The 12967-nt window shown below is 36.0% G+C and overlaps 1 protein-coding gene across 1 annotated transcript; it reads right to left on the minus strand.

The window, feature by feature from the left end:
- Window positions 1–2263: 2263 nt before the first annotated feature.
- dpt (dermatopontin) lies at window positions 2264–10594 on the minus strand. The gene is made up of 4 exons (XM_057338163.1): window positions 10176–10594; window positions 3592–3717; window positions 3304–3411; window positions 2264–3137 (listed from the first exon to the last, which is right to left on the minus strand). Exons 1-4 carry the CDS (start codon window positions 10463–10465, stop codon window positions 3071–3073), a joined length of 591 nt encoding a protein of 196 aa, XP_057194146.1. The 5' UTR covers window positions 10466–10594; the 3' UTR covers window positions 2264–3070.
- Between the last annotated feature and the right edge of the window lie 2373 nt (window positions 10595–12967).

Consider the following 12967-nt stretch of genomic DNA (forward strand, 5'->3'; position numbering starts at 1 on the left):
TTTAATAGATAACTTAGCCTGACAGAGTTGTAAGAAGATATATACTCCTGAGAAACATGGGGATGGTATTATTTATACTGACCTATACCACAGCGGAGCTTTTTTTCTCTTCAGTCGTATAGATGTTCTTTTTTGTCTTGCTAAACAACACAGAGAAATAAATACAATGTAGTTCAAAGTTATTTTTGGTTCAAACCTAGATGCTGTTTGCCCCATTGTCCCACATTGATTGATTGTATCAACACTGTAAAAAATGTTTTTTTAGATAGATGTTTCAAATTTTTATGCTGACACACCTTACAGTTTCTGAATTTGTTCATTCAACTTATCATGTTAACTTAAAGGAATAGTTCACCCAAAAATGTATACATTTCTTTGCTCTGATGAACACAGAGAAAGATATTTAGAAGAATGCGTCTAACCAAAATAGTTCTTGGCCACCATTGACTACCATAGTACATAGTACAAATCTTCTTCTCCGTTTTCAGTGTATCATTGTGGCAGAATTACAGCGCCACATACTGATTTGGCGTGTATACTACATCGTTTTGAGTCGGATTAGCGGCGTGTGTACTCAGATATTTCTTGAGACGATGCCGTGAAAAGGATAGGGAAAGCTCTGGCTTCATGTGGATGTGGCCTTATTGTCACAATTTTATGTTTTTTTATATCATGGAAAACAAGCATTTTATGGTATAATAAACGGAAGGAGAATATCTTCTTTTTGGTTCAGAAAAGTATAGAATCTATTCATAATTGTCACAGTTTGATTTACAGTACACACACAGCAAATACTCTAAATGTAAGCTATATAGTACCTCTTTGGCTAACTCATAGTCAATAATTCTTCAGAGCTTTTACTGGATTTAGCATCTGTCTATTTTCTCCGGCTTTTTTTATGGCGTCTCATTGTATTTATCTCATAATTACAGTTATGCACAGGTTCCAAAGTCCATTACAGTTCTGACTAAAGTTTTATTCTTGTTGCTGCAAACAACCATAATTACAACATTGCCATTCAAACAGAATTTGGCTATTGATAATATAAACAGTATGTGTAACTCTGTGTAATTAAAACTCGCAATGAAGGTGCAAAGAAAAGTGCACCAGACTGAATGAAAGGGTAGCCTGACCTATATAAAACCATCTGCAGTGGACTGTTCCAATAGAAGTGCACAGTAAGTCTAGGGCAGCTGACCAAGTGTCGACTGTCGCCATGCTTGACTTGGGGACAGCCGTGTCATTTTGTGATGCTTGGCTCAATGCCTCAAGTCGGCAGCTGCCATAAATAAACCGTGTTTAGAGCCACTGGCTTACTCCCAACCGTCTGCTCAGTAGGCAGCAAAGGGAATGGTGGTGTCAGTGGCCCTCTCCTTAACCTTTATCACAGATCAGGAATGCAACTTTTTTTTGAGTGGTCATTGAAAGATATGTTTTTAGAAAATTATTTAAATAGAAGCTCATTGAAGATGATTATGCAATTGTTTATTGCCAGGGGATAGACCCATGACCTTTACTGATAAAGGTACGGGAAATTTAAAACCATGTTACCTTCTAAATACACATTTTGTGTGGGCTTCATTCAGATTTTTGTGCAATAAACATTACATTATATTATATATTATACTATATATATATAAACAGTTTATCTTGTTAAGTGCCTGGTGCTTATTCAAATGGCTAAAAATACCTAAGCAAACTATGGAAAACCAAAGGGAAGCAAAATGTGCATCACTGTGCAGATGGACAGGAGATAAAAACATATATTTAATTTAATTGATGATAAAAATGCTATTATTTAAATGATGATAAAACAAGTACTGTGGTCCAAAATCACTATAGTCAGTTACTGACAAAATATAGAGATGCACGGCAAGATCCAGGCTGATGTCAATAGACAACCTTTTTTTACAACAGCAACTCATTACATATAAGGAGGATTGTGTTTGCAGCTCTGTTAAAAGTTCCTCATGTACACAAAACCCAACCACCCTTATCTATAATTACCTATAATTGTCCCACTTGTTGAGAGAGACACACCCAAACACAAACATGTTTTCTCATAGACACTCTTTTGTAGCCCAGAACTACACAGTATTGTATTCAGTATTTATACCTCTAAAACACATCTGTACACTTTTACACACAAAGAGCAGATCAGAACTGGCCACAAATGCCTCTGAGAAAACGTACTGGCTTTAGCATAGTAGAAAACAGATGCGGAAGGATGAAGAGGTAAACAGCCTCCTCTGTTATGTGTGTTGCAACTCAGAAAAAACACTCTTGAAAACCACGAGAGAAGGGATTTATTAGTTCTACCATTTTATCCAGATGATTCAGAATTTCCTATGGCTCCATCTGAGCGTTTTTTGAAATGGGTCTCAAACAAGAACCATTCCAAAATGAATTGGATGATTTGTTGGAATCATATTAATAATTGTGCAAAATGCTGTCACCATCATGCAGTTTTTTTATTATTTTATTAAAATAAAATATCTAAAAAATAAAATATCTAAAAATGATACACAGACATAATTATTATAGAAATTGGAGCAAAAATTAGTACAGATCCATGCAGACAGAAATTGTTGTAAAGCCAAAACAACACTGTAGAAAAGTCCCATAAAAAACAAACATTTTCTGGCAGCTAGGGCACCAGAAAAAAAGTGAAATTACACGTTTTTCACGTTATTTTGGTTAATTTGCAGTCTTTTTCTGTAATTTGAATTGTTTTACCATGTTTAAAAAAAACTAGCAAAATTTGTTAGAACTGTAAAATTCTGTAAAATTACGGGTTTTTTACAGTAAAGGTAATTGTCAGGGTATACTATATTTTTACCACATTTTTGTTTTATCAGGTACCATGAAAGTTATAAAATAAAGTAATCAGATTACATGAGATCGTACCAGCAAACGTTAGTTTTAGGGTTACATTAAGAAGAAAAAGATTCTTAAAGTAAAGACTATTTTTACTTCACACAGGTTAGTAAGCTAAATAAAGTGTTCTTGGGGCGATTTGTGAGCATATTTGTGTTCACATGTCAACAAGGATATTTATTAAAAATGCAAACTAGAAATTTTCAAATTCACAATCAAATTCGGTCATTCGGCACAAGATGTACTTCCACTGCCGATCCCTGTAAAGCATGAAAAACAGACTGGTGACCATTAAAGGAACTATTTTTATGCACTAACAGTAACAGTAATGCATCAAATTTAAATAAAATTGATTTTTTTATAATAATACATGAGGACCACATGCTCAGGCCTGAATGGAAAGGAAGATTAATTGCTCATACATACCTCATTACACCACTGAAGGTGGTTTGAGCCCCTCTGATAAAGTAGCCATAACTGGGGATTACCATCTCCCCTTCTTCCGTGTGGTACTCTGGGACATCATGCGTCTTCCTGTAAATAAATCACGAGAACCCAATTAAAGGAAAGATATCACTTACAAGACAAATCTCCAGTAATTGTAATCCAGTTTTAACCTAATAACCAGAATGCACTTGATACCAGTGATTAATATGTCGGTTCAATATTAAATAATACTGGGTCCTTAGAGTGTGTTTATGCAGAAAAACTCACCAGCAGGTATATGGGCATCTGCGGCCATATCGACAGCAGTAGAACTGCCATTCCCGGTCCAAAACCGCATCAAAATACTGACTTTGCACGCCAGCAACCAGCCCATTGCTAGTGCAAACGGAGGACCTGTAGACAGTAGAAATTTAGAATATTCAAATAAGAGAAAAAATGCTGAACTATAACATTTGGTATTTGTTGAATGAATGAATCATTCGTAACCAAGCTTTTGAATATTAATGTATTTAGAGGAGTCAGTCTCATATGACGTGTCTGCCTTTAGCTGTTGACCTTGTATGGTGAGTATCTTCCTGTTTATACAGAAACAGTGAGAGGAACATTTGCCATTCTGTTCTACGTCTACAGGAAGAGTTATGACAAAGAGTATAGAATACCAAGAGGCGAAACTCTGGTACTTTTTGGGAAACAGTGCGGCTGCCATTTTGGGGTGAAAATGCTTTATAACTGACATGGTTTCTAGTGAGCCAAGGCTTTTGTCATCATGTATATCATCATCAGTGTTGGGCAAGTTACTCTGAAAAAGTAATTAATTACTAGTTACTAATTACATATTCAATAGTGTAATTAGATTACTGCACAAATTACTCTCTCCGAAAAGTATTTAATTACTCATTACTAATTACTTTCAATATCCTATAGCAACCTTGATTTGTTAAGTAATTCAAAGAAATACATGAAACGGCTCTTTTCATTCATTCAAATAAAGAATATAAAACTACATAAAGTAGTATTATTAACTGACCAAAGTATTACAAATTTGAGAATTATACATTAAAGCACGGATTTTAAAGTTAGACATTGAATTTTGATGTCCATTCCTTGCACACACACATATATTACACAAAGTATTTTTACAGTATTACACATAAGTTTAATTACATCAGAAGTAACTGTAATAAAATTACAGAAAATTTGAGTAATCCCTTACTTTACTTTTTCAAGGGAAAAGTAATTAAATTACAGTAACTAATTACTTAGTAACTAGTTACACCCAACACTGATCATCATTCAGGTTGAATTTCAGATTTAATGTTTTTTTAACAAAGCAGCTGATATTGCCATCACGACAGCAAAAAGCCGAATCGCTTTCACCCCAAAATGGCGGACATCTCAGGGAGCTTTTGTTGCAATGGAACGTTCTATAGGGTTTCGCCTCTTGGTATTCTACTCTTTGGTTATGGTTTTAGAGCCTCTTAAACACTAAAGTGACATGTGGCGATCAAATTAGTTCTGAATTCACGGTATTAGAAATGTTGAACACTGTAAATAAAAATAGTTGAGTCAACTTAAAATAATAAGGCAACCTATCACAAGCACGCTTTTGAGTTAACTCAACAAACAGAGAGTGAAGTCCACCCAACCTAAAAAATTATGTTTAAGGTATCAGCTGTCACATCATAGTCAAGTTTACCTTATGAACAACAGAACAACATTTATTTTGTTGGTCGAACATAAATAGAGAATATACAGTTGATAGGTTTTTTAAAAATAAACAAATTTATTGGTGTTTAACTACAATTGTACATGTTTTCTGCCTCAGACAGACCAAAACTTTGATCAAATAACTGTGCAACAGTTTGTGTTGAGTGCATTTGTACCGATGATGCTGCTGTGTCATGCACTTACACCTCAATATTGAACACACACACCTCAACCATGGTAACAATCAAAAACCACCATTCATTAAACAAACTCTAAACACAACAGATAACTAACAGTAACAACGATATTAAAGCATAAATTAAGCCAGCAGGAACTAAAACACTAATCTTTAAAAGAAAAACAAATAAGAAACACAGAATTGAACATGCTGCAATGCATCTTGGGAACTTTCAAACTCTTGCAATATTGGTTGTTCAGAATACTCCGTTTTGTAAGTTGGCAAACTTTCTGACGCATTGTGGCCAAAAACTTGAGAATCTAAGTCCAGTCAACAAAATAATCGTCGTTAGAAACATGTTTAGGCTAATTTTGTTTAGTATATGCAAAACAATAATAATTTGATAACTAAAAATTCTATGTTCAAGTTACTTATTTATCTTTGTAGGGAGCACATTTTGCAGTTTACAGTGAAGGTATAAAATAACCAACTTAACTAAAAAAAATCTAGAATAGGGACATTGTTAATGCCAAATATTTTTATGTAATTTAAATGTAACTGCAACTTTAACTGTAACTTTTGCCTCTCTATCGCCATCTCTGTTTGAAACCTAAAATTGCAGGTTACTTTATGTTCTTTATTAAAGTCAAATAACATCAAACTGAAATTTTCTGTGAAATCATACAGCTAAATGTATAAAACATTTTTATAAGCTTACAGTTGCGGTTTAGGTTAAGGTAAGGAGACAATTAAAAAAAAAAACACATCTTCACTTGCTCAACAACAGGTTTTTGTTCATTTTTAAACAAAAAAAGTTACAGATTGCCGTTTTAAAATGACCTTTGTGCAAAATCCAGCAGTTTCTGTGCATTATTTATTCAATAAATTGGTTTATCTAAACTATAGTTAGAATAAAGTATCCACTTAAACCATGCTGGGTTGTTTGGGTCAAATATGGACATTTTCTAGGTTTACTGAACCCAACAATTGTTTCTCCACATTTGGAAGTGATGTCATCAAAATGTCACCCCTGAGTTGGCTGCTATAAGGGTGTTGTTTTTTAGGTTTTCTGTAAATATGGGTTTATTTAGGGTTGCCACTTGTTTATGACCTATACAAACAGTTGTCATCACAACAAAAACGCAAGCAGCTCTGCGTTGCTCCCTGGCCACCAGCGGCGCCAGACAGTTGTCATAGCAACCCTAACGCCATGGGCAACTGTTCCACCAATAGCAAGTAGGCCAAGACATTCTCCCAATGGAATGTCATCTACTTCATAGTGCAAATCAAAGTGACTGTTCTTATAAGGTGAAGAGGGTGAGAGAACGGAAGATTTGCCTGAAGTCAATGATGTCAAAGATGGGACGTAGAGAGTATTCTCACTGAGCCTGATTATTTGCTAGCTAATGTTTTTCTGTACTACTTTCTTTCTTGAATTAGGATTGCATTGTATGACTTCTTAAATATAATTTCCAAGTGTGCGGTAAGACTGACATATAGTCCACTGACAGTCTACGGCAGACAGCAGGGGGCTGAGGTCTCAGGCGAAAATATCCCAAAGTGGGCAGTAGATCAGGGAAAACTATGCTGAGTCCAATTAACCCACTGGAAAATCTCCCCCCAATGCTCTTAAAGGTGGGGGGGGGGGGCTAGGTGGAACATTGAATGGCCCTTTGGCACTGTTGCTTACGCCCTCTGAGACTGATCCCAGCAACCAGACTTTTCCTGTTCTAACAAGCTGGAGAAGCGGTCAAATAAGGCTATACTTTTGTCAGGAAGTCACAAAGTGGTCTTAAGTGTTCTGCGTAAAGAAATGTCTTTCTGGACATGATATGAAGAACCTGAGCCAAACAGCACTGAAAAAAATAGTGTCTGAGACATTTACGATGTTATCACTTTTCAAACATTTAAAGAAATCAAGCAACTGTCGTTTTATCCTTAAGGTTGAGGAAAAATGATGAGATGGCTGTAAATCAATTTCAGTTCAAACCATTCTGGGCAAACATTCACGTTCCTGTGGTCAGCCAGAGTCTGGATGCAAGATACAGTATTGTCAGACAAATTAAGTCTCTTTTGTTCTTTGTTATTTAAAAGTCACATTTAAAGGACAGGAGTGTAGTTGTTTGGATGATCTATTAACAGAAATGCAATATAATATACTGTACATAACTATGTGTTCAGAGGTGTATAAAGACCTTACATAATGAAGTGTTATGTTTTGTTACCTTTGAGCTATTTCTATCTTTATAGCCTACACCGTGGGTCCCTTTACATGGAATGCTGTCACCAAGTTGTTTCTACAGTAGCCCTAAACAGACAAACTGCTCTACAGAACGCGTTTTGTACGTTATCTGATTCGGGAAAGAAGCGAAAACGTCTTAATCTTATCCCGGCCTCTGTAGTGCTTTGAAAGGGATGGGTGGAGTGAGCAGTTGGTTGCAATTCGCAACCTCACTGCTAGATGCCACTAAAAATTACACACAGCACCTTTAAAGGCCTAGATCTTAGAATATGAAAATCCATCATAAATTATACAATTTTCTATTTCACAAACTAAGTTTGATTATCTGAACAAAGAGTGAAATAAAAATACATTCACTGTTGATTATGATCTTTATATGATCAAATATATTTACTTTATATCTTTAACTCAAACAACCGTTGTCATTGTGTTGCATGTTAGCGTTTAGCACCACTAGTACCAGAGAGCAAGCTTGTTTTTCCAAACCTCCTGAATTGATTTGAAACAAGAAAGCTTTCACTGTTTAATGCCGCTCATGCTAGTCTCATAAGCCTTTAAATGGTCCGATTTTCCTCTACGCAGTTAGTCCTAAGTCTTTGTGTAAACATGGCAAAAATGAGAGAAGAGTTTATGCATTCATTTTAAACTGATAAAGCTGTAATCCACAATCAGAACTGCATGTGCTGAGAGGCTTTGAGGCTATTTTTATGTTAGCATTCACTTAAATTAGCATTAGCCTATATTTACTTAAAGAGAGAGAGAGAGAGAGAGAGAGAGAGAGAGAGAGAGCATAGCAGACTGTTCTACAATTATCAGTTGACACCAAGCTGAATACTTCAGAAACCAGATTGGATGTTTCAGACAAATTCTGAGTTTATATGAACTACACCATATGTTTTTTAATAAACAAAAATGCATTAAAATAAAAAACATCTGTAAAAGGACACACATGTTTAATATTGGCACTAGTAATGAGTGAGTCTCCTGGACAACAAGACTGTTCACTAAAAGCACAGTTGCTTTTATGCTTTGAAATAATAACATGTCAGAAATAGATGGGCCCAAGATGTTCTGCAGTAATGGGAATGAACACTGTTAATCCGTTCAGACCCTGCAACCGTTCGCTTTTTAGTTCATCACCTCCAGCTGAGAGGTGACATTAATAAGACAAGTCATAATATCACATGACATCATACTGCAGAGATATTTTACAAGAGAGTGTTTAAATGTAAACAAAGGAGGTGTGATCAAAGATAATAGATATTAACAAGATGCGCCACTGCCTTTACAATAAATGAAGAGAAATGCAATGCTTAGTATGGTCGTTCGAAAAGGGTGATTTTAGCACAATTTAATCTTAGCAAACCAAGTTGTGGCACAGTTCATGTCAAGTTGAATTATTAATTGGAAATATGCTATTTAATTCAGGTTTTTGCCAGCGATTCTAGTAATATCTGCCTGTTGTCTTGACGTTAGTAGCCCCCCAGAGCTGCAAACATTTCCGGCCAGTGGCACGTCTTCTGCAAACTGACTTTGGTATAATGCATCATTTTGCAATTTCACCAATAGGCCTATGTGTCAAATAAGCCTGTGCCCATCTGAATTCTGTTGGGGAATAACGGGTTTCTAAAAAAACATGATAGATCTAGTGATTCATGTTTGTATTTATAAACAAATAAAAAATCTCCTGACCTAAGATGGAAAAGTCTCAAGCTCTCCCTGTGACCCTAATATAGGGATGAATGGTATCAGATGATGGGTGGATTGATATTACTGTTAAGAATGAATTTCTTTTGTAATGAATAAATGCAAATGCACAAATGCAAAATCATGTCTTTTGTGCCTCTGGAACATTATCTGAATGGGTTAAACAAGACCCTTCAACAAATCCCAAATACAGGCTCTAATGCAACAAATAATAACAAATCTAAAAAGTAGAAGTGTAATTTGACATAGTGTTATTCTTAATGATACATTACTAAAATGATTCACAAATGTGCCGTGCAGGTGGTATGAATGAGATATGTTTCAAGCAGTTTGTTTCATTTTGGCACTGCACGAGGCTCTTAAACGTTGCCGTTATATCTCTTATGAGGTTTGTGGTTTAGAACGGTTGACCTGGGGTCCAAACATCTGCTGTCTCTCTTCAGTCCAATTTGAGAAAGTTTCAGCTGCTTTCCCAATGACAAACAAATAATCGTGATGTTGCCACAGCAACCAACCGCTCAACTCTGAAAACAATGCAGTTATGTTTTATCAAGAATTCTTCTAAACATCATACATCTGAGTCTAATCATATAAGAAACAGAACACTTAAAATGTAGTTAGTGTAACCTAAACATGAAATAAACATTTTCAGGCATGGATTAAATAAAGGCATGTGCAAGCTGTTTACACAAATCATTCCAAATAACTGTCCAAAAACCAGAGTACATGATGCATTGCACAGAACTTCCTTATATAAATCATATAAAGAGCAAGATAAAAAAAATAGATGACCATTCCAAACTGCCCGAAAAAGCAGATGATGCATTGTGCAGAACCTTCTATACCTATTTTTTAATCCTCAGCTGCACACTTGATATTAGATTGATTCTTGCATGCACAATTTTCATTGTTTTCAGAACTTTGCAAATAGTTTGACAGAATTGTTTCAAATCACACTACACACACACCTTTACAAGTACAGACAGCACACTAGCACCCGCATTCATACACACGTACCATTCCATCCCCGCTCTGTTGATATCATCCCACCAGCACTCACTGGGTTCACCCCAGCCATGGGGAGTCCTCTGGCACTCAAAGGTCCACCGGCGGTCAGAGCCTTCATCCGCACTGAAGTAACTTCTGATGGCCACCAACACCTCGCCATGGGGACACTGGAAGTTAAAGCCCTGGCGCCAGGTATTCACCCACTCTTCACCCGTATCATACGGGTAGCCATACTGAGCGTTGACTCTGGACAAAAGCATCAGCAGGGACAGAGCTAGCAGAACATGAGCTGAGTTCATGCTGAAGTGAAACACTGTGGAACCTTTCAATGTTTCCTCTGTCCTCAAGGCTCTCTGAGATGTGCTGGCCAGATGTTCTGTGTCTGGATCCAAGGCTTGAACACGAGCAGACAGTTATGATCCGAGACTGAACTTTCTCATATTGTTAAGGAGGATGTAACTAGCCTCCTCCCATGAATGTCCTGTAGACCCTGAGCGGGATGTCTTAAAGAGAAACTTCTCATATTGTAAACGGTTTAATATAATGAAGATAGCATTTCTGAGGGTGAACGTTTGTTCCAAGCACTACTCTGGCATAAAATACACAGTGTGAAAAGAGTCAAACAATCTTGGGAATCATTTAGGAATATATGTCATACCAGTATGTTTTTTACTGACCATAGCAGAGGAAGGGGTAAGTTGTCACAATGCTGTTAGTAGCTATATACTGTAGGTACTGTGGTAGCTATAAGGTATAAACTGTGGTGAATTATATAATAAAAATAAATGTAAATTTATGTTTGTAGGTTTGTAAATATATATGTGTGTGTTTCATAATTGTTTTACTGTTTAAATATTGCTAAAAGCAACATTTAATGGCTTCGGTTAATATAACTAACTGGGGCATGTTGTCACAAAGGGAGTACAATGAGCTGTATTTTCTTCCTTTACCCTTCTTTATTTCATTTTAACACACAAAAACAGCAAAAAAGATCTACCAAAGGTTAACAGACACAAGATTAGCATTAACCTTTTAGAATGAAGAATGATGGCAGTGACCTTTGACTTACAAGATATTCAAGGTGTCAATTCAACACTTTTAATTGCAGTTCAGACCGACAAAGCGATCCGGCAAAGTTTAGATTCTCAGACCAGATCTAGTTTGATCCCCTGAAATATAAAAAATCATAGATCATAGTCATGGCCGTACCCACCATTGAGGTCCCCGAGGTCCAGACCTCGGTAGTTTTGACGTGAAAAAAATGCCAATTTAGTAGAAAACGCCTAGATAACTGATCTCAGATCTGATCTACCTCAGCTATTTAACATTGATTGATTGAGTTGGCCAATCAAATGAAGAAAGGCGAGGATTACTGTCCAATCAAATGAAAGAAGGCGAGAGTTGCTATTGACAGAAGTCAAGCTCGAGTTCAGTTTCTACTGTGAAAGAGCGCGATGTAAGTAGCTAACTGTTTAATGTTTTATCATAGAAATGTTAGCGGCCATTGACATGTCGCGTCTAAAAATGTGTGCAAAACGCTGACTGCATCGCTTTCTCCCTCTTTTCAGAGCGCCCGGGAGTTTGCACCAGTGCTGTAAAGTATTGGAGTAAATGTAATTAGTTACTGTACTTAAGTATCTTTTTGGCTACTTTGTAGTTGTACTGAGTATTAAAGATATTAGCAACTTTTACTCTCTACTTGACTACATTTTTGAACAAGTATATGTACTCTTTACTCCACTACATTTGTAATGACTAATGCAATTACACATTACATTTTGCATGGCACCTATATTTTTTTTGCAGCAGTTTATTTTTGCTACAGAAGAATTAATATTGCCATTTAAAGGGCATTGAAGGTACTTCTTGTGAATTTTGCCCTTACTTCTTTATGTGAATACGAGTGCATTATCAGGTAGTTGACAACCGCTGCCTTTGACTTTTTAATTTTACCTAACATTATTTTATTTATCCGTTATATTGAAGAGACCTTTTTGAAGAATGTTGGCTTACTTATGAGCACTTGAGCTTAAATGAGACTTGGGTGTTTGTAATAGATGTAGGTTATGGTGTCGACCATGATTTGTTACAATTTTGAGGTGTTCAGTCTTATTATGATTTAAGAAAATAAATGCGATTGCTCTCCTCACGAATCGACTGTTTCTTGTTTTTCACTGACAAGTCTCTTAAGTGTTGAGGACTAGTGCTGCTTTGAGCCTACATTCAGTATGAGTCAAATACTCAAGTACTGTTAAAATCAGATACGCAAAGACTTTTACTGAAGTGGTTTTGGAATTGGTGACTTGTAACTTGTAATGGAGTAATTTTCACTGCAAGGTATCTGTACTTTCACTTAAGTATGGTTTTCAGGTACTCTTTACACCTCTGGTTTGCACTCACGTTTTGAGCGATATGGACCGATTGTAATAAACGACCGATTGTAATATCCAGTAATCCAAACTACAAAACGCCAAAAACATATCATTTACGTGTTTAATGTCAGTTTTACGCGACAAAAACATTACCAGACCTTCACTAGTTCATGCTAAACTGCGTGGCTTTGACTCAGGTGTGTTTATAGGTTGTGGTTAGCCTATTAAAACAACTATATGATTTGCAAATAATTAAAATGCATCCATTTTAAACCAATTCTCATTCTTTAATTCTGTTTATATATTATTTTAAGTTGACCTATTTTTCATAAAAATCTAAGTGGCTGCAACTTCTGTAGTTACACAAAAAAGTTAAAGGGACAGTACACTCAAAAATGGAAACCTCTTACCTTTATGTAATTTCAAACC

Source organism: Triplophysa rosa, linkage group LG7, assembly GCF_024868665.1.
Source record: "Triplophysa rosa linkage group LG7, Trosa_1v2, whole genome shotgun sequence".
Classification (NCBI taxonomy): domain Eukaryota; kingdom Metazoa; phylum Chordata; class Actinopteri; order Cypriniformes; family Nemacheilidae; genus Triplophysa; species Triplophysa rosa.

Bases quoted from the DNA above. Each gene is read 5' to 3' on its own strand.
- dpt (XM_057338163.1), bottom strand. From the start codon at position 10,465: ATGAACTCAGCTCATGTTCTGCTAGCTCTGTCCCTGCTGATGCTTTTG. The intron at 3,718-10,175 runs GTACGTGTGTAT...TACTGTCTACAG, and splicing joins AACAGAGCGGGGATGGAATG to GTCCTCCGTTTGCACTAGCA. The intron at 3,412-3,591 runs GTGAGTTTTTCT...ATTTATTTACAG, and splicing joins AGATGCCCATATACCTGCTG to GAAGACGCATGATGTCCCAG.